The 18,956-nt window shown below is 44.9% G+C and overlaps 1 protein-coding gene across 19 annotated transcripts in view; it reads right to left on the bottom strand.

The window, feature by feature from the left end:
- KALRN (kalirin RhoGEF kinase) overlaps positions 1-18,956 on the bottom strand; it is a 692,240-nt gene that overhangs the window by 112,147 nt on the left and 561,137 nt on the right. For 5 of the 19 annotated variants that reach the window (XM_024991400.2, XM_059886108.1, XM_024991404.2 and 2 more), the window contains exon 1: positions 10,537-10,804. The exons of the other annotated variants lie outside the window; for them this stretch is intronic. In XM_024991400.2, coding sequence (XP_024847168.1) covers positions 10,537-10,621 — 85 coding nt within the window. In that variant the 5' untranslated portion in view covers positions 10,622-10,804. Of the gene's footprint in view, positions 1-10,536; positions 10,805-18,956 lie in introns of those variants that run through there. 19 annotated transcript variants of the gene reach the window in all.

The raw sequence follows: 18,956 nt of genomic DNA, 5'->3' as shown, positions 1-18,956 counted from the left end.
GTGAACCGTAACTAGAGAGAAGCCTGTAACAAAGACTCAGCACAGCCACAATAAATAAATAAAATGATTTTTAAAAACCTGTAAGGCCCAGAGAGAACCCTAAATCTCCTGATAAGCCCTCTCAGATCCCCAGGCCACTGTGCTCCCATCGGCCTCTGCATAATTATTTTAGTAAGAAACCAGGCAGATCCTTGAAGCATCTTTCCTCTTATTGTCTTCAGCAACTATTTTCCTTGTTTTTTTGGAGGGGTCATTATTTACTGTTTCATACTTATCAAGCACCCCCAAGTTGAACTAAAAGATCCTCAGGGGCATAGAAACATCTTAAACTCTCTATGGTTGCTAGTCTAATATCTGCCACATGGTATTCAAATATTTGGGGACTAAGCATACAAAATACGCTCAGCTCGATTTCTCATATGATTAAGGAACTGATGAAATCATTTGAAGGTGACAGCACAGTTCCACAGAGACGTCTATACACCCACTAATGCTAACAATAATCCAGCACTTACGTACCACTCCCCACGTGCCAGTTCTAGGTGACAACATATGTCAACCCATCTAAGCCTTGGAAGATCTCCATGACTAGATTTCATGATCCATCTTTCAGATCAGGAAACTGAGGCAGAGTTTATGTAACTTGCACAAAGTCACATAGGTAAATTGTAGAACTGGGATTCAAATCCATTCTGGCTCCAGAGTCCAAGCTCTTAATCATTACGATATATTGCCTCTCAATCCATTACCATCACAAAGTGTATTTTTTTACACCTTACCTATCAGAACATAGCTTAAGAAACAAAGGCTCTCAGCCAGCATATCCTTATAAAAAAAGAATTAAGTTAATTCAGAAAATGTAAACAGAAGTAAACAACAGGAGAGACATGAAATTCCTGGTCCCAGAGGATGTTTCTCATTAATCCTCTTTAAACAAAGAACAGTATACTCTTGCTTGCAAAGAGTACAGAATTGGGGGTAACTGGCAACTAAGTCTTGAAATTTGGGATGTCATTTCTTTCAGGACCTCCACTTTACAGGATTTATCCTAAGGAAGTAATTATAGGTTTGTGTCAAGACTTAACTATAAGAATGGTCATTATAATATTGTTGACAATAGCAAAATTAGAAACAACCAAAAATAGGGAGGTTGACGATAAAAACAAACCTTATTTACACATGATAAAATGAGCATCTAGTGCTATACTATTAAAACACATTTCTGAATAAAACAAAAAACCTTGATTTGTGGTGTCTGGTGACCCTCTTAGTATAAATACTCCCACTATGGCTGATCTCAAGCTTAACCATCCACTCTCAAAATCCTGAATATTTAACAACCCCAATCTGAACTGAGCTGGCATATCACTGGATGCATTCACAAAAATGTCATGAAAATTGTTTAATATGTTACGTGAAAAAAGTTTATAACACTACTATATCATATTTCTGGAAAAAATACACGCATGAAAAAAGATAAAAAGGATATATTCAACATGTTAACATGGCTCTCTCTAAGTAATGGAATTTTATCATCATTTATCTGTATTTTCAAATGCTTTCCCAAGGCAGAAAAAAGTAAATCAAGACTCTCTTTCCTAATAACAATCATTTTGAAATGACCTATCTCTTTGGAGGCATGTCTCAAAAAGAGAAAGAGAAAAATCTCTGGACCTGCTGGTGAAAGCAACTACACAGTTAGAAGCCTCAGGATTGAGGAGATTCCTAACACCAAGTAAGCAAGAAAAGGCTGAGTGGGTAAAATCTGCAGCTCTAGCCCTGTGCATACTGGTCTCACAGGGGGAAGGAGGTAGGTTGTACTCCTTGGAAAGGAAAGCTGCGACGAAGGGAGTGGAGATATGTAAATGCCACAAGAATCTGTCTGAACAACCTGATTCTGGAAGGATCTATTTCTTAACCCAAAGCTCTTCCTCATCCCTTCCCACCAAATTTTAGCCATTGTATTAAATCAGTCCTGACAATTGTCAAGTTCAAGTCTTGCCTATGGCAAAACTCTCGGTAGCCACTAAAGATATCCTGGAAATACATCTATTTGGGAAGACATTTCAAAGATTAAGCAAAATCTTGTTTAAAAACAGAATATATAATATGAACTCATTTATTTTAAAAGGGAGCAAAAACATAGAAAAGAATATATTAAATGGTTAAGTAGTTGTTTCTAGGTAGTTAGGATTATGTTATCAAAGTTTTATTTTTATGGCCTTTTGGTTTGCCTAACTTTTGATTTTTTTCTTAATTAAGCATAGTTACCATTAAGAGTCTGAGGGAAATGATCACAAAAGTGAAAGAGTCTTAAATGGGAAGAAGGATGCCATAACTACCCTTCCTCGTCCCTGGGGCTAATGGGCTCAGAGAAGATGTGCATGAGTCTTAATGCCAACCCCTCCTCCCATCCCATCCCCCTCAAGTAACAGTGAGTGGGAAGGACCCCCCTCCCCACTTCTCAATCCCCAGGAAGCAAAATCCCTAGGAAGCAGGTCACAGATGCCCTTGCCGGAGCTGGGTGAAGGGAGGAGGAAGGTAGGAGAGGGTGGAGAGGAAAGAACAAACCAAAAATATGAAGCCCTCTGGAGAGCTTGTTAAAACGCAGACCGCTGGGTTGTGGTCAATGGAATTTGAATCAGTAGGGCCAAGAATCTGTATCTCTAATATGTTCTCCAGTGGTAACCACTGTTGGAGCTCTTCTCCTTTAAGATGAGGAGAGGAGGTGGCACCACACAGGTATGAGGCTGAGATCCAAAATCTGCACAAAGTGGCGTGTTTGTGATTCTTTTGAACAGTTAGGCTTGGTTCATTTTTGGATGGGGAAGGGTAATATCCCCTTCTCCCTGGGAGCAATAATGGATATGCTAATGGAGGAAGGGAAGAAACTGGGACTTCCTGATCAGTCCTGAGCCTGCACATACAAGGTACCCTAAGAGACCAAACACAGGCCTACAACTAATCCTGCCCCAAGGAGAGCAGGATCTTGGATACAGAGGTGTTTTATGAGGTACTGTTTCAACCAAGCAGCAGAAGGGAGTTTCCCTTCCTTTCAATTTGTCAGTTTCCTCACTGTGGTCTCCAGGAAAGTAAGAAAAATGTGAAAGGACTTGTTCCGTAACTCTGATCTTTGCTTTTTATCTGGCAAAAGTCAACCTGGCAGCCTCTTGGCTGCCTCACAGGTGTTTAACCAGGGCTCCCCTCCTTCCAGGAAGTGTAACACAGAAGGTTCTGTCAACCTCAAGAGAGGAGCTCCATTAGTCACTGAAGAGACCAAGCTACCCATGTCTCCCATCCACAAGGAATATACAAGATACTGGCCAAACCTCAGACAAATGTCTAGAACCTCAAGGGCTGTGGTGAGCAGGTCATGATTTTTACGTAGGCAAAAACAGCCTGAAGAGGACCTGCAAATCTTTGCAAATGAAGGATGTGCAACAAATGCTGGCTGGTGGGATCAGAAAAATGTTTCACTGGATTCTTAGCCAAAGTCAAGGGGCTGGCAGGACATGACATCTTTTTACTTAACATAGGTTCTCAGGACCTAAACTTCAATACTGGTGTAATTACGATCCAATTCTTACACACTGTGTTTCCCCTCAGAGAAGAATAACTCAAGGATGCTTATGGTATCTTGCCAGTACCTACTCTCAAGCGTTCTTTTATGTAACCAGTGATTATAATACTAGAAGTGTCATGTTTTTTAAAGTTTTAATTGGTTTAATTTTAAAAAGAAGGAAATCCCTATCATCCTTATAGATACTGGCCTTCTTTCCCCACAGTGGCAGCTCTACAGCAGTGAGGCACAGTTGACAACGGTTTGAACCAAGACCATGAAGTTCCCTAGGAAGGTATATTTGCAGCGTTTTCACCCAGAAGACCCCACATATTTAGCTGGGAGCCCCCTGGGTACGCGTTCTACGTCTAATATTACAATTACTGTTACCATCAGTAGCTAACCTTTTTAAAGCACTTTATATACCTGGTGGTAAGCTAAGTCCTTTACATACATTCTCTTAACTAATCCTCATAACAGCCCAATGGGGTCAGCACCATTATGATTCCCATCCATTCTCCCCCAGTATCCAGGGCAGGGCTGGCAGGCAGTCAACATGTAAACATGTGTCAAATGAATTAAAACACTGTGTGTTACATAAAAACCAGTGATGTTTAAAAATGGAATGATAGGAATGCATTTCATTGCTTCATTTTCACCCAAAAGCATACACTTCATGAAAGAAGACAAGAAAAATGCGGGGGAAAGGACCCTTGGAATTAAATTGAACCAGAGGGGAAAACATGGACAAATATTTACTAAGAACAATGTGCAGAAACTGTTCTGGGCGAGCCAGAGATGCTCAGCCTTCTTTGGTCCTGGGATGGAACAGCCGCTCAAAAGAGACCAGGCAGGTCCAGATCCCAGTGACTCCAGTCACCCTGCAGGAACCACAGATCATTCCACAGTCAACACCCAAGTTCCAGCCTGGGGTCAGCCTCTACCCTTCTCAATTGGGTAAGCCAACTGAGAAGGGTAGAGGCTGACTCCAGATGTCTTTGTCCAGAGTAAGAGAAATTGATTGCATGGGCAGGAAGAGAAAAACGCAGTTGCGGAAAGAGTGCTGGGAAAGGGCTATAGGTCTGACCTTGCTACTAAATGGCTGAATCTGTTTCTTCTTGTAGAAAAAAGAAAAGATCTATTAAATAGCTCTGAAGTTACTTCTAATTCTAATGTCCCATGAATAGCTAGCCCCTTCCGTTTGAGAAGCCCTTCTCAGAGTTCAGATCCATGCTCCTTCAAGGGCAGGGAAAATCTGGGATTTGGTCTGAAGGAGAGGGCAGGTCACGCAGCCACTTACACTCACTGAAGAGGAGCAGCATCAAAAGGATGGGGAGTGTTTTTAGGGCAGAAGAGAAGCATCAAGATTCAAGAAGAACTTTGCTAAGTAGAAACAAAAGCACTACTCCAGAATAAGGCAGGCCTACAACACAGTTTGGACTCGGAAGTGAATCCCTCCTCCCTCACGCACACATTGCATAAAAACACAAGAGTCTGAGCTGTTATCTTATCTCAGGTTCAGTTCAGTCGCTCCGTCATGTCTGACTCTTTGCGACCCCGTGAACTGCAGCACGCCAGGCTAGGACTTACCAACTTGCGGCACATGGAACCACTGTGGTGACAGGCCTACAGCATGACCAGTGAATACTGGACTTACAGTGGTACCAAAGGAAGGATATTTGGCTTCCATTTCCGGTTTCCCCCACCCCAACCAATTCCATATAATCCTATTTCTACTAGGCTACATTATGACTGGAAAACAGGAATAATTGATATCCCTATTACTATTAACTAGTTAGAGAATCAAACATTCAGAAAACTAAGATCATGGCAACCAATCCCATCACTTCGTGGCAAATAGATGGGGAAACAATAGAAACAGTGAGAGACTTTATTTTTGGGGGCTCCAAAATCACTGCAGATGGTGACTGCAGCCACGAAATTAAAAGATGCTTGCTCCTTGGAAGAAAAGCTATGACGAACCCAGACAGCATATTACAAAGCAGAGACATTACTTTAGCAACAAAGGTCCATCTAGGCAAAGCTATGGTGTTTCCAGTAGTCATGTATGGATGTGAGAGTTGGACTACAAAGAAAGCTGAGAGCCGAAGAATTGATGCTTTTGAACTGTGGTGTTGGAGAAGACTCTTGAGAGTCCCTTGGACTACAAGGAGATCCAACCAGTCCATCCTAAAGGAAATCAGTCCTGAATATTCATTGGAAGGACTGAAGCTGAAACTCCAATACTTTGGCCACCTGATGCAAAGAACTGACTCATTGGAAAAGACCCTGATGCTGGGAAAGACTGAAGGAGGGAGAAGGGCACGACAGAGGATGAGATGGTTGAATGGCATCACCGACGCAATGGAAATGAGTTTGAATAGGCTCCAGAAGTCGGTGATGAACAGGGCAGCCTGGCATGCTGCAGTCCATGGGGTCGCAAAGAGTAAGGCATGACTGAGCAACTGAACTGAACTGAGTCAGAGGATCAGAGATGGGAAGAGAAGCATAAGACCTAGGTTGCGGACAGTATGTATGTTGGGAAATTCTCCCCAGATTAAGGTATATTCCTGGGAGGCAGAGAAAACCAAGAGGTGTATTGGGAAAACATACATGTTAAATGGTCAATTCAGTTTTCATAGTGGTAAAGGCACTTCCTGGAACATAAAGAAAACGGTATGTATTCCTCAATGTCCTAAGGCCTCTCTGTCCTTTGGGAGGTGAACTAAAGTAAACCAAAGTGAAGGTCACTTCTGTTCCTCTCTGAGGTTACCAACACCTTTCTAAAGAAACTTGCTGTCATGGTTTCACACATTAAATTCAGTTTATAAAATGAGCCAGGGAAGGGACACTCAAGGTTTTGAATAAGGTTCCTACTCAGTTATTCTGGGAAAATGTAGGGAGGAGAAAGAAATTATAGATGAAAATGGCTTGCAAACGCCCTGTAAACCCCCATAACCTTTGCCCAGACCCACCCACCCCTGTGATGAGAGAGCCATGGGAATGTGATCCCAGCAGCTCTCCTGTGAGCTGACTCAGCCTGGGTAAGTCACCACTGCTTCCTCTTTTCACCTCTGAGACAGTCTCCTGAAGCAGTCACTGTTCACTGTCTAAATGGGGAGCCGTGTCGGCACATGGGCTTCAGCTGCAAGGACAATGATACAACAGTAAGCAAGTATGAATAAAGGCCATGAACCCTGTGGAGAAACAGAGGAGGCCAGTAGTCAGGAAACGTTTCCAAGAAGGGACAGTTGTCCATAGACCCAAGGTTAATTACAAGTTGACTAGAAAATTAAAGCCTCTAAAACTGACTGCCACCCACTCAGGTCTAAAAAATCTCCAGGCTCTGTGATCTAAGAGGTCACAATTTCCAGTCTACAGCATAGGACTTAGCAACCCTCCAGGTGACTTGAAATCCTTTTCATCACTTGGAAACAAGTTGCTTTTTAAAATCTTAAGATCATTAAAGAACAATCCAGAAGGGACTCAGTTCTTCAGGTGTAGAGGAAAGTGTAACTAGCCAAAGCAATCCTGAAACTTTCCACAGAGCGCGGCATCAATGATTGATCACCCTTCACACACACACACACACACATACACACACACCATTATTTCATGTTTGGCTATTTTTCACTTCCAAAAAGGCAGTTATAAATGTTATTTGTTCTCCTCCTTCCTTCTCACCCATCTCTATTTCCATTCTGCCAATGATTCTCAGTTTTCCTGCTCTTTAACACTAATTTCAAGGTAGGGAAGGAACATCATCTTTCATCAAACCTCTCTGTCACATTCATACTCAATAGAAACAAAAACTGGAACAGAAGAACACCAGACAGCTGCCTTCCTCACTTTCCCAAACCCAAAGACAAGCTCCACTAACTTCGTCTATATTTTTCCCAAATATGATTTAAAGGCCACATAGGTACATCACTTGGAGAAGGCAATGGCACCCCACTCCAGTACTCTTGCCTGGAAAATCCCATGGACAGAGGAGCCTGGTAGGCTGCAGTCCATGAGGTTCCTAAGAGTCGGACACGACTGAGCGACTTCACTTTCACTTTTCACTTTCACGCATTGGAGAAGGCAATGGCAACCCACTCCAGTGTTCTTGCCTGGAGAATCCCAGGGACAGGGGAGCCTGGTGGGCTGCCATCTATGGGGTCACAAAGAGTCGGACACGACTATAGTGACTTAGCAGCAGCAGGTACATCACTAAATCCTTAACTCTTACTCCAGTGTTAGGATTCACCAGAGCAAGTCCAGGACAGCTTAGGTTTGTGTCAAAAATAACCAAAACATTCCACTTCCTCTTGGTTCCTTTTTTCCCAGACTTTAGGAGGTATCCTTTAAATGCAGGAATGGAAGCCAGTCACCATCAGCCAGGACCCCTTGACTTAGGAACCATAGTATGGGTTCTGACAGCTTCACAGTCATCTTTACAACCAGAGAAACTGGTTTAACAGAAAAGGGAGGCCAGGCAGGTCCCTGGCGATGCCATCAGACCTTCGGACACTCTCCTGAGTCCTTCTCTGTGTCTCAGCTTGGGCATAGAGTTCTGGGGCTCTGGACAATGCATTCAAGCTCAGTACAAGACCTTATATTTTCAGTCGGCTTCCAGATAGATGTCTATAGGCTGGGTGAGGACTCAGAGCTCTCTCTTCTGTTACAGCAGATGCAGAAAACCTCAAGCAGTACCCAACACCTCAGACACTGTCACCCTGTCCAGTGGCGCCAGGAGCTTTTTGAAGGCTGGCTAAAGTCACGTCCACCACCATCCTCCTCAGATTTGAGCCCCAGTTTCCCATCTTCACATCTTTTAAATTTAGGAAAGAGTAAGGGGTAAAGTCGGAGAAGGCAATGGCACTCCACACCAGTACTCTTGCCTGGAAAATCCCATGGACGGAGGAGCCTGGTGGGCTGCAGTCCATGAGGTCGCTAAGAGTCGGACACTTGACTTTCACTTTTCACTTTCATCCATCAGAGAAGGAAATGGCAACCCACTCCAGTGTTCTTGCCTGGAGAATCCCAGGGATCGGGGAGCCTGGTAGGCTGCCCTCTATGGGGTCGCACAGAGTCGGACACAACTGAAGCGACTTAGCAGTAGCAGCAGCAAGGGGTAAAGTGGGAGAAGGGGAGAGGCACCCACCTTTGTTATCCTCCTTTTCCCTTTTAAGCTGCTTTCACTGCTCGGGACTTTTGCTTCCCTCAGTCTTCAGCTGAGACAGTCTCCTCCACTCAGGCTGCAGCAACATCCCCTTCTCCAAGCCACAGAGCCTGCAGCCACTGCTTTCCCAGTCCTGCAGGCAGGAGATGACCCAGCAGGCGCCCCAAGTGAGCTCCCCGCCCCCTCCATGCACCACAACACTGAGGGCCAGCCAGGGCAATTCACAAACAAACTGAAGGCTGAAAGACCCCTGGAGAATTACTCTGTCAGGAAGCTTGGGCTGCCACACATTTGGACTCAAGGAGGCAGCTGCAGGGCCTTTAGATAAGCACCGCCCAAGTTCCCAAATTTTGCCTTTGGACAGGAAATGGACTCACTAGAAATCCTACTTGGAAACTCTGCACCAGGACAGCAGCCTAGCCTTCACTGAAAACCCACCCACTCAGATTCCCTTTGGCCATTTCCGGCTTTCTCTCCCTTTTAATACCCGCTTCTTGCAATTCCCAGCCACGGTTTTATATGGTTCTGAACCAGGCTTGGATTTTTGTGAGGGTCCCTGACCTCCTAAAATTCTTTCTCCCTCTGAATTTTGATTTTTAGAGTTAGCTACTACACAGTTCTAAGCTGTTTTAATTAAATGCAGAGACTGAGAGAATCTAACACTGAGAGTATGAATCTTAATGACTTGGGGAAAGGTCCTTCAGATTTAATTAGTTTTTGTGGCCTTATATCTGCTTAGGATGGAGAATTTGTCAGAGCTGTGTGTAGGGTGGGCACATAGGATGGTGGTCACTTGGATAAAGTTTATTCACCAGTAAGTCCCAGAGAGTTCCATGGGGACCTTATCAGGTTAAGATGGGCATGGAGACTGGAACATCACAAACAGGGGTGGAGGCGAGACACCATCAGGCAAAATTTTTAAAAGACCAATGTCAAGTGAGAGCCTATCTTCTCACTTCTAACTACATAGAAACAGACCCTCTGAGCTGAGGTGTTAAAGAGACATGAAATGTGTTAGGAACATCTACTAACTCTGTCTAGGAAGGGCTCCATTCTTTTTCAGGATGGGCTGCACACTGATAACCTTCCTTCTGTCATCCTTCTCACGATCTTGTTTTGCAGGCTGATTTTGGGGAAATGAGTTGCTTCCTGCGAAGCTGCTTGACAACATTAAAATTAGCATAATAATTAAATACAGTCCTAATTGGGTACATAGAGAGTTCTTGGTTAATTAATGAGCCAAGCTCTGGCCCAGAGCTGCAAACCCACGCTAGCCTGCCAAAGCCCAGGCACAGAAAAGCCGACTCCAGTCCCCAAATAAAGTTGTCACTTGGCAAAAATAGTTCCTGGTGTAGAGACAAGTGTCAAATACATTCCTATAGCTAAGAGTCATCTGTTAACCCGCGGCTGAGGTCCATATGTAAATGAGAGCAGGAAAGTGTGACTCTGCCACTACGGGGAGCACAGAGCTCCCAGTGACCTCTCCCCATTCTCCGCATCCGCGCCCCACCCCACTGCAGACTGGCGCCCAACAACCAAAGTCGCTGATAAGTAACTTGAGTTCCCAAACTGGAGCTCCGCATCCAAGTCTGAAGCTCTCTGAGACAGAGAGCGAGAGAACCGCGTAGTGCCGCAGAAACTGCAAAGAACACAACTGGGAGCAAACTGCCATGCTCCATCTGCCGTGCTTCACTCCCCAGACCCATTTTCCCCCATCCCACATCCCGCCTCCCCCCCACCCCCACCCCCACCCCGCCCCAATTCAGCCGGTCCAGTCTTTGCCTAAAAAGAAGGTGCCAATGCCGACACTCACCTCTGCACGGAAAGCAACAGCAGCACTTCGCAAAGAGCCACCCCAAAGAGGGACCTCGGGTGTACGCGCGGTCGCCGCCCTTCATGCTGCCGGTGGCCCCAGCGCTCCGGCATGGCCCGGGGCACCAGCACCTGTGGGAGCGCAGCCGGCAGGGCACCTCGGCGGGCGCCGCGGCCCCGGAGGCAGCTCGCAACCTCGGCCCTCCTTCCCGGCCGTCCCGCACCGCGCGCGGCAGCCGCTGCGACTTTCTGGGAGCCGGAGCCACCTTGGGGAGGAGAGGAGGGGCCGGCGGGGAGGGCGGGGCTGGGGGCGGAGTTCCAAAGTCCAGCTGCTTGCCCTAGTCCTGCAGGCAGCGTGGCCCAGAGCCTTATGCAACGCTGCTCTGACCCAGGGCACAGAGCATGCAAGGAGACGAGTGTACACAACCCACAGCACAACACAGGTGCTTTTCCTTCAGTGTAACTTCCTCTCCTCAAAGGCCGCCACAGTCAGCTCCGGCTTAAAATATACAACCTGATGAAGCTAGAAAGAAGCAAATTTAGAAGGTTCCAGACTCCATAGTGCTTTTTCTCTAACAGGTTTCCCTCTTCCTTCTCCTCAGCCTCCGAACATGGACAGTCCCCTCTGTGTTGAAAAATACCTTCACCTATCCTTTTCTTTCCTTCTTTTAAATATTTAAGGTTAAATAATAATAGTACCTCCCCTTTTTATCGGCTCCAGGGCGGCAATGTTGTTACTTGAAACCGTAAGACCGAAGTTCAAAGCTTTGTCCCCTACTAGCTGTCTGACCTTAGGCAAGTCATTTCACTTTTTTATTCTTCAGTTTCTTCATTTAAAAATCATAGGAGGGAAAAATAATCCCCATATTACAGGGTTGCTAAGAGAATTTTAAAAGACATATCCATGAAGTAGCTGTTAAGAGATTCCAGTGAGTGCCTACAGAGAAACTGCAGACACCTTACTTGTGGTGGAAGATGTCCATTCATTCCCCTAACCACACCCAGTGGGTCTATCATTCCTTTACCTAAATCTCTAGCTGTTTCCTTTTTTAAGTCTTTTCATATTTCAAGGTCAAGCTCATATCCACTATACCTCCCTGCCCCCCAGAAGCCCACATGGACCACACCAACTGGACCTTCCCATGAACCACTGAGTTTTACCACTCACAAAACATCTCTCCCATTCCTTTGTGTCCAGATTTAGGAGAAGGGATTTCTGGAAACATACAGCACGCATAAGGTAGCAATAGCCCTAGATTTTTTAAAAAAAGGAAGCTTGTGAGAAGAAGCAGAAGCTTGATGAAACAGAAGCTTGATCACTCAATTCCTACCTGGAAGAAAGACAGCCACAGGATAAGACTTTGCCTTCTATACATTAACTCATCAATCACACCAAAAAACCTTATAAGGTAAGAGTCCTCTTTTAAATCGAAAGAAACTGAATGAATGAATGGTGATGAGGCTCTGATGATTTAACTTTAAAGAGAGACTCTAAAAATCTTCACTTCATAGGAAGAACAGAACCCAAAGTCAAAATCTACCTTCAGGGTCTACCACTGCCACCTCCCTGATGGCCTCTCCTGGCAAGTTTTTAAATAATAATCTCACTGTTAAGCAGGAAGTGTGCCCCAGGTGCTCCAGATATGAAACACAGAAATGAAAGTTCAAATTGCTCATGCAGCCCAAACCCCAGATTCCTGAAGTCAGTGATCAGTCTGTTGGTCAGTCTCATCGTGACCCTTCAGCCCATCTAACAATGAACTTTGTTTCCTTCTGATCCACTGCCTGGGTGCTATGATATGAATCAACATTTGGTCTACCCACCCAATACTGGGGCATTCTGATAGGAATTCAAAGACGATTCAAAATTGCTTGATGAGTAACCTCTTTTACGTTAAACCTTCCTCTGGGCCTTTGCGTTTGAAAACTGAAACTGTTAGTTGCTCAGTTGTGTCTGACTTTGTGCAACCCCACGAACTGTAGCCCACTGTCCTGGCTCCTCTGTCCATGGAATTCTCCAGGCAAGAATACTGGAGTGGGTTGCCAGCCCTTCTCCAGGAAAATCTTCCCGACTCAGGGATCAAACCTGGGTCTCCTGTATGGCAGGTGGATTCTTTACCCGTGTTCAGGTGACACTGGATTATCTTTCCATCAAAATCTTTTACAAGAGGCTAATGATGTCATCTTGTAGAAGCTGGCTTGAATTAGATGTCTGAGGAAGACTCCACCCTTGCTTCAGAAATAAAAGTACCAGAAACTAATAGGTAAAAAATAAGCTATAAGGGTATATCGTACAACACAGAGAATATAGTGAATATTTTATAACAACTATAAATACAGTATTTAAAAATGGTTAAATAGCTTTTTAAACTTATCACTACACTGTACACCTGTAACAGAATGTTGTACAGTGAAATGAAAGTGTTAGTTGCTCAGTCATGTCCAACTCTTTGCGACCCTATGGACTGTAGCCTGCTAGGCTCCTCTATGGAATCCTCCAGGCAAGAATACTAGAGTGGGTTGTCATTCCCTTCTCCAGGGGATCTTCCTAACCCAGGGATCAAACTCTATAAATATACTTCAAAAAGAATCTGAGTACAAGTAGACCCTTAAAGTAGTCTTAGTCTCCATGTAAAGGCTTCATTAGGCATGTTTCCACTGGTCCTTATTAACCAGGAATCCACTCACTATCAATTTAAAGGACATTAAAATAAAGCCATTAGGGACACCTACCCATCTTAAGTTGATATGATCAGCACATTTTGGGCCATTCTGAAGACTGGTTAGGCATCAACAACCCAAGAGTCCCATTGCCATCCTTGCGTGCCTTCCAGAATAAGACCAGTGATGTCTAAAACCCAGAAAGGAAGTCTTGAACACTACTGAAGACACTGACCAATTTCAGGCTGATTCATACTGAGTGCCTACTATGTGCCAGGCTCTGTTTAAGGCACTGGGTCTACATTCTCAAACAGAAACAATCCCAGTCGTTGTGGAATTAGCTGCTACAACAGACTCAACATGAACATGAAAGAAAAGGGAATCAATGTCAATCATTTGACCAAGTTTTGAGTTTAGGGATTTAAGAAAATAGGTGCCTGAATCCTCTAACCTACATCTAGATGTTTTAAGTGTCCTCAGGACAATTTGGAGGGATGGTAGGGCAATGGTTTTTTAAACACAGATGCTTATTAGAATCATCAGGGAAGTTTTTCTATTAATAATTCTAGGCCTTAGTATTTTTTTTAAGGTTCTCCAGGTGATTTCAGGGTGGAACTAAGTTTAAGAACCACTGATGCCTGGGTCTTCCTCCCCTATCCCTCTCAAGATTCAGATTAATTCACTTTGGGTGAGGCTGTATTAGTATTTTTTCAAAGTTCCCCAGGTGTTTTGTAAGATGCAGCATAGTTTGAGAGCCACTGCTGTAATGTGGTGGTTCTCAAACTTGAGTGTGCATCAGAATTACTTGGAGAGTAAGTTACAGCACAGATTACTGGGCCCCACTCCCCACTCTGATTCAGTAGATCTGGGGTGGGGCCTAAGGATTTCATTTCTGCAAGTTCCAGGATGATGTTCATGTTGTTGGTAGAAGGACCACACATTGAGGACCAATTCAGTTCAGCTCAGTTCAGTCACTCAGTCGTGTCCAACTCTTTGCGACCCTATGCACTGCAGCATGCCAGGCTTCCCTGAGCTTGCCAACTCCTGGAGCTTGCTTAAACTCATGTCCATTGAGTCGGTGATGCCATCCAACCATCTCATCCTCTGTCATCCCCTTCTCCTCCTGCCTTCAATCTTTCCCAGCATGAGGGTCTTTTCCAATGAGTCAGTTCTTTGCATCAGGTGGCCGAAGTATTGGAGTTTCAGCTTTAGCATCAGTCCTTGCAATGAATATTCAGGACTGATTTCCTTTAGGATTGACTGGTTTGATCTCCTTGCAGTCCAAGGGACTCTCTAGGTAGTGAAATCTTCCTCATCTGTTTGCAATTTACACCCTCTTCTTTTTGTAACAGCACTTTGATTTTTCTTTGAGAAACCGGCTCTCCTCCATTCTTAGACCATGTTTTTGGATGTAGCTGACACCCTCTCTGTGTTCATGCTCCACTCTAAGGATAGGCCTCTGACCTGGGCTTAGCCAGCCAGCCAAGGGGACTGGTTCAGATTTAGCACATGACCCAGTTTCAGCCAATGATCATAGAGACCACAGCAAGAACTACTGTGAAAGTAGCAACCCCTTCTCAGAAGATTTCTACATTGATAGAATGTTAACCTAAAGCAGCTGGAGGCCGTCTTGCCATAAAGCCAACACAGAGGAAAGAGATGAAATGAGAGAGAGAGAGGTAGGGGGGTGTGTGTGAGAGGTTCGATGACATCACCTAAATACACTTCTTCCCCAAAGTTTTATTTATCCCTGGACCTTATCTGAGCCCCACTCCAAATAAACATCATTTTGCATAAGATAGTGGAATGTCTATAATCTCAAGGTTTTCAAACTCCACCCCACCCACTCCCAAAGTTCAGGCTAAGAACCATTGAGCTATAGCAGTATCTCTGTTGCTGCTGCTGCTAAGTCGCTTCAGTTGTGTCCGACTCTGTGCGACCCCATAGACGGCAGCCCACCAGGCTCCTCTGTCCCTGGGATTCTCCAGGCAAGAACACCGGAGTGGGTTGCCATTTCCTTCTCCAGCACTATCTCTGGAGTGTTCCTAATTTCCAAACAGATGGTTGACTTTTATTCCTATTTTTGGCAGAATTTGTCTTCAGTGATGTTTCCAAGTCTATCTTGCATGAATTAGGCTATCACCTGTCTGTGTGTCCATTTTACCTCACCTCCATTTCCCACAACAGTGAACCCCAAAGAATTCCTGCTGGTCTCAGCCTGCAGAGGTACTGGGCCTAGTACACCACAACACTGGGCTTGGTACCAGCGACTAGTGACCTCTCGCCCAAAGTTAGCCACAGGCTTCAGGAACAGTGGATCATGATTTCAGGCATCTGCCCTTTTCACTGACAGGTGTGTCCCATTTTATCCTTTAGACTTATTCTCCTCAGATCTATAGGAACAGAGTTTTTAAAAATCACAGCATTTATCCAGGCTTCTTAATGAGAGCTCAGCCTAGAGATAGAAGGAACAGCAACTGTACTATGCCCCTACTCCGGTCTAGAGATTCCTGTGAGAACTTTCTTACAGTGAAAAGCACAGTACACGCCTTCTACACAACATGCCCAGAGAGGACTGTGGCATGGTTTCCGGAGACTATGGGCAGGCCTGCCTTCCTCAGTCCCACCCCAACCAGTCACTTACCTGCCTTTTCCTCCAGCAGTAAATCTCAGCTCCAGTATGCACTCTCAGATTCTGATCCAGATTCCTATCTAGAGTTTTTTAAAGCTCTGCAGGTGATTTCAATATGAAGTCAGGGCTAAGGACCATGGGCCTTGGGACTCTGTGATTACTTCCTGCATAGTATAGAGTTTAGGAAGCACCCCAATTCAAATATTTTCACTTTCTCAAACTCTGACAGCTGGTCCTTTGACTCATTCTCCCACCACCTGCTACGCTCTCCAGCTACTAACCACATGCTCCTTAATCCCCATCTTCCTGCGTAGATTTCTGGTCTGTAAACTGCCTAATGGCTGACACCGGAATGGTTCTTAATTTCCCCCAAAGTATCCTGTCCTGGCCTCCGTTTGCAACTGTGGCTTAAAACACCAAGGTTCTTGCCAAGTACTGATCATTTATTCAACAAAGAGTTGTTTTTTTAATATCTATTATCTATGACTCACTAAGCTAACCTATATATGAGAATTTATATGGGAATCTTGTATGAGAAACACAAACTGAATATGATGTGTTCCCTGAGCAAAGACAAAGAGGAAAAAGGTGAGTTCCAGGAAAGCAGTTGGTTCAATGTTTTTGTAGCACAAAAAGGAAATTGACGGCAAACCAAGGCCAGACATAAAGTAACAGGTTCCATCTTTATGTGAAGAATAATAATTATCAGTGACCAGAAACACTTAAGATTAAAATAAAGGAGATGCAATGTGTACATTGTTTCTGCATTTAATTTGAACTCCAAACATGTCTTTCAAAATTGTATCATGTCTATGTAGATAGCTAGCCTCAGGTTATATGTGTTATTTTAATAGTAATGCCTACAGAAAAAGCATTATTGCTAGCAGTATGCATAGTAATCTCCTCTAGTTATATCTGTTTAGTGTGGTCTAACCCCTGTAACCACTGCTGGCCCCATGGGTGTCTCCATTCACCTAGCGACGGCTTCTAGACTCCAAGGACTAAACCACCGTTGAGCTTGTTCTTTCTGTTTTCAACTATGCCATGTAAATGTGTCCCCGTGTCCCTCTTTGCCTATCTAGCTGACACCTGTCTGCCGCCTTCTGGCTCAAAAAGTTAAGCTTGGCTTGCCCTGCCAACACTGCTTTTCAGGAAGGAAGGATCACTCATCACCCTCTGGTTTGAACCAAGCCCCAGGTAAGGGTAGCCAGGTGATAATGAGAAGGCCGTGGGGTTTCACAAAGGACCTAGGGGTCTCACCAGAACAGCCAGTGCCCATGCTCTTCTGGGGGACAGTGAGATAAAGCTACAGCCAGGATGGGTTCCTGGAGGTCCGAGCTCAGGAGGAGACAAGCTGTTTATCAAAGTGAGAGATGACTGCAGCTGGAGTTGCCAAAAGCAAACCACTCCAGGTTTTATCTACTTCCCAAAAGGTTCACTTCTAAGTAGGTCAAAGTGTTCCCGAAGTAGGGCAGTAAGAAGTGCCCGTCTATCACTCTGACGGAGTTCCAATTTGGGAAGGCTCACCATTACTAAGTGTCCACTATGAGGGATGGTATTTTCACTCTGTCAATGCCCACTTCCCTCCCACAGGCAGAAATAGCAGCTGCAGCAGCATGTGGATTCCTGGGTGCGATGAAGAGGTTTCTGATACATTAAATGCAGTGTAGATTTTGCCTTCATGTAACTCAAGTCAGTTTATGGAGGAGTTCATGAATAGGAGGGATATGGAAGACGCTGCCCATCATTATATTTCTGAATTTTCAACCATTCCAGATGCATGAGAGGTAAGCTTAGCCCGTGTGTCCCAGAGGAGATTTCCCAGGAAGCCAGCTTGCAAAGATTTTCTCAGTTAGAACAGGCCTCATAATATTATTCCTACCGCATCCTCAGGCCCCCCTGATAAAGTTAGCCAGTTTCCCCTGCAGTCCTCGGGGGATGGAGGACACTGAGCCTGCTGGTCACAGATGAACTCTCTCAGGAGTCCCTGACACACGGTCCTTTCTTCTTCCTCCTCTCCCTCCTCTCTTCCTCTCTTCTCTTTTCTTCCCTCCTTCCTTCTCTCCCTCCCTCTGTCCTTCCTTTCCTTCCTCCCTTTCTTCCTTCCCATAAATATTTACCGAGACCTTCTTACATGTCAGCTACTGTTCAGGCTACCTGGGATAGAGTAAAGAACAAAATAAACAAAACCTCTTCACTAGTACAGGGAATCTGGGAAGCAGTTGGGGAGGGGGATAAACAATAAACACTGGTAAACATGCCAGGTAGTGACATCATTGCTATGAGGAAAAGTAAAACAGCAAAGGGGTATCCAGGGTGATGGTAGAGGGTGGGAGTGAGGGAAAGTCTCTCTAATCAGGTGATGCTTAAGCAGAGACGTGAAGGAAGTGTGGTGACAAGTCGTCTGGGTACCTGAGGACATGGGGTGTTCCAGAAGGTGTGCGTGTTGGGAAGGAAAATGCATCACTCAGTTGTGGAAGAGTTCGGTCAGGCAGGCTAGTCAGGAGTTGGTAGGACATGGTAGGAAGAATATGCCCCTCCCTGCAAGGATGTCCACACGCAGTCCTTAGACACTGCAAATGCAGTACCTTACAGAGCAAAAGGGACTCTGCAGACATGATTAGGGACCTTGGGATGGGGAGCACATACTTGATTATTCAGGTTAGCACAGTGTAATCATGTGAGTCCTTAAGAGCAGAGAACCTTTCCCTCTGTGGTCACAGGGAGATGTGACTTTGGAAGAAGGACCAGAGAGATGTAACATCATTGCTCTCAAGATGGAGGAAGGGACCACAAGCCAAGGAATGCAGGTGGCCTCTAGCTGGAAGCTGGAAAAGGTGAGGAAACAATCTCTTGTCTAGGGCTTCTAGAAGGAAGGCTGTCCCGCCGATTCTTGATTTTAGTCCAATGACAATCACATTGGACTTATAACCTAAAGAACTGTAAGAGAATAAATATGGTGTTGTTTGTAGCCATTAAGTCTGTGGTAATTTGTTAGAGCAGCAGAAGGGAACTAAGAGGAGATGAAGTCAGAGAACAGGCTCTGGGGCAGGTTTTGCAGGAGCCTCCCTACAGCCACACAAGAGCCTCTTGTTATCACTGGAAGTGAGACAGGAGCCATGGACTGT

This window comes from Bos taurus, chromosome 1 (assembly GCF_002263795.3).
Source record: "Bos taurus isolate L1 Dominette 01449 registration number 42190680 breed Hereford chromosome 1, ARS-UCD2.0, whole genome shotgun sequence".
Taxonomy (NCBI): Eukaryota; Metazoa; Chordata; class Mammalia; order Artiodactyla; family Bovidae; genus Bos; species Bos taurus.
The sequence above is the reverse complement of the archived record's forward strand: the minus strand, read 5'-3'. Positions and strand labels throughout refer to the sequence as shown.